The 921-nt window shown below is 56.6% G+C and overlaps 1 protein-coding gene; it reads right to left on the reverse strand.

Annotated features, from left to right (window-relative positions):
• Positions 1–30: 30 nt before the first annotated feature.
• Positions 31–921, reverse strand: CHC_T00003078001 (hypothetical protein). XM_005714104.1 is given in 2 exon segments: positions 31–48; positions 49–921. 1 exon segment carries the CDS (start codon positions 919–921, stop codon positions 49–51), a length of 873 nt encoding a protein of 290 aa, XP_005714161.1. The 3' UTR covers positions 31–48.

The following is a 921-nucleotide window of genomic DNA, read 5'->3' on the forward strand; positions in this document are numbered from 1 at the left end:
GTCCCGATTGTAATTTACATTTTCCACGGAAGACATAGATGCCCAATTTTACGCTTCCGATCCATGCGGCTTTACAATCTCCTCCGCTCGCAACCCCGTCGAGCTCAGCTTCTGTCCCTGCGTATCCAGCACGTCCACTTCGATGATCACCATCCGATTCAGCCCCGCGCTTTGCCGCACATCGTTGATCCTACGCGCCCCACGTGCCGTCTCGCTGGATACCACGATCGCCTCGATGGAACCATCATTCGCACTCGGGCCTGCCGCATCCGTCAGTTCCGATATCACGATTTTGGGCAGCCCTGGTTTCACCTGCAGCGCAAACTCCTTGGCTGCCCGGCTTCGATCCGCGACGCTGGCAATCAGGTGTTTGTGTTTTTTGTTTTGTAGCATCGAGTCCGTTGTCATCCCAATCCGAAGTGTCTCCCGGCTTGCCCATGCGGCCGCTGTCAGCAGCAGGCGGTGACCGGCGTGCAGTCGGTCAAAAGTGCCGCCAACGGCCACGACAGCGTACTTGTCGTAAAAGTCGGGAGACCCATCCCCAAAAGCGTAGCCCTCAGATCCGACAAGAGCGATAGCTTCGAAATCATCGTTGCGAGAGGGTACGCAATTCCGTTGAGGCTTCGATAGTTGCTCTTCGACCGACTTTTGAGCCGCCATGTCTTCCCGTCGATATATTACGACGTTTAGACGCGGCTGGCCGTACACAACAAGCTTTGAGTAAATTTGTGTGGCGAGCCGAAGATAACTCAAGCCCTTGTCGCTACTTGGCACAACAGCGTGCACGTCGTGGTGCGCATTCTCGCGGTGGGCATTCGCGCTTCCCCATCCCTTGAGATCGGTCAGAACAACGTAGAGGCCCTGCTCGCCGCTGCGCACCGGGAGCACCAGCAGCTCTTGAGACGTCTCCCTGGAATTCAT

Source organism: Chondrus crispus, genomic scaffold, assembly GCF_000350225.1.
Source record: "Chondrus crispus Stackhouse genomic scaffold, scaffold_170, whole genome shotgun sequence".
NCBI classification, from domain to species: domain Eukaryota; phylum Rhodophyta; class Florideophyceae; order Gigartinales; family Gigartinaceae; genus Chondrus; species Chondrus crispus.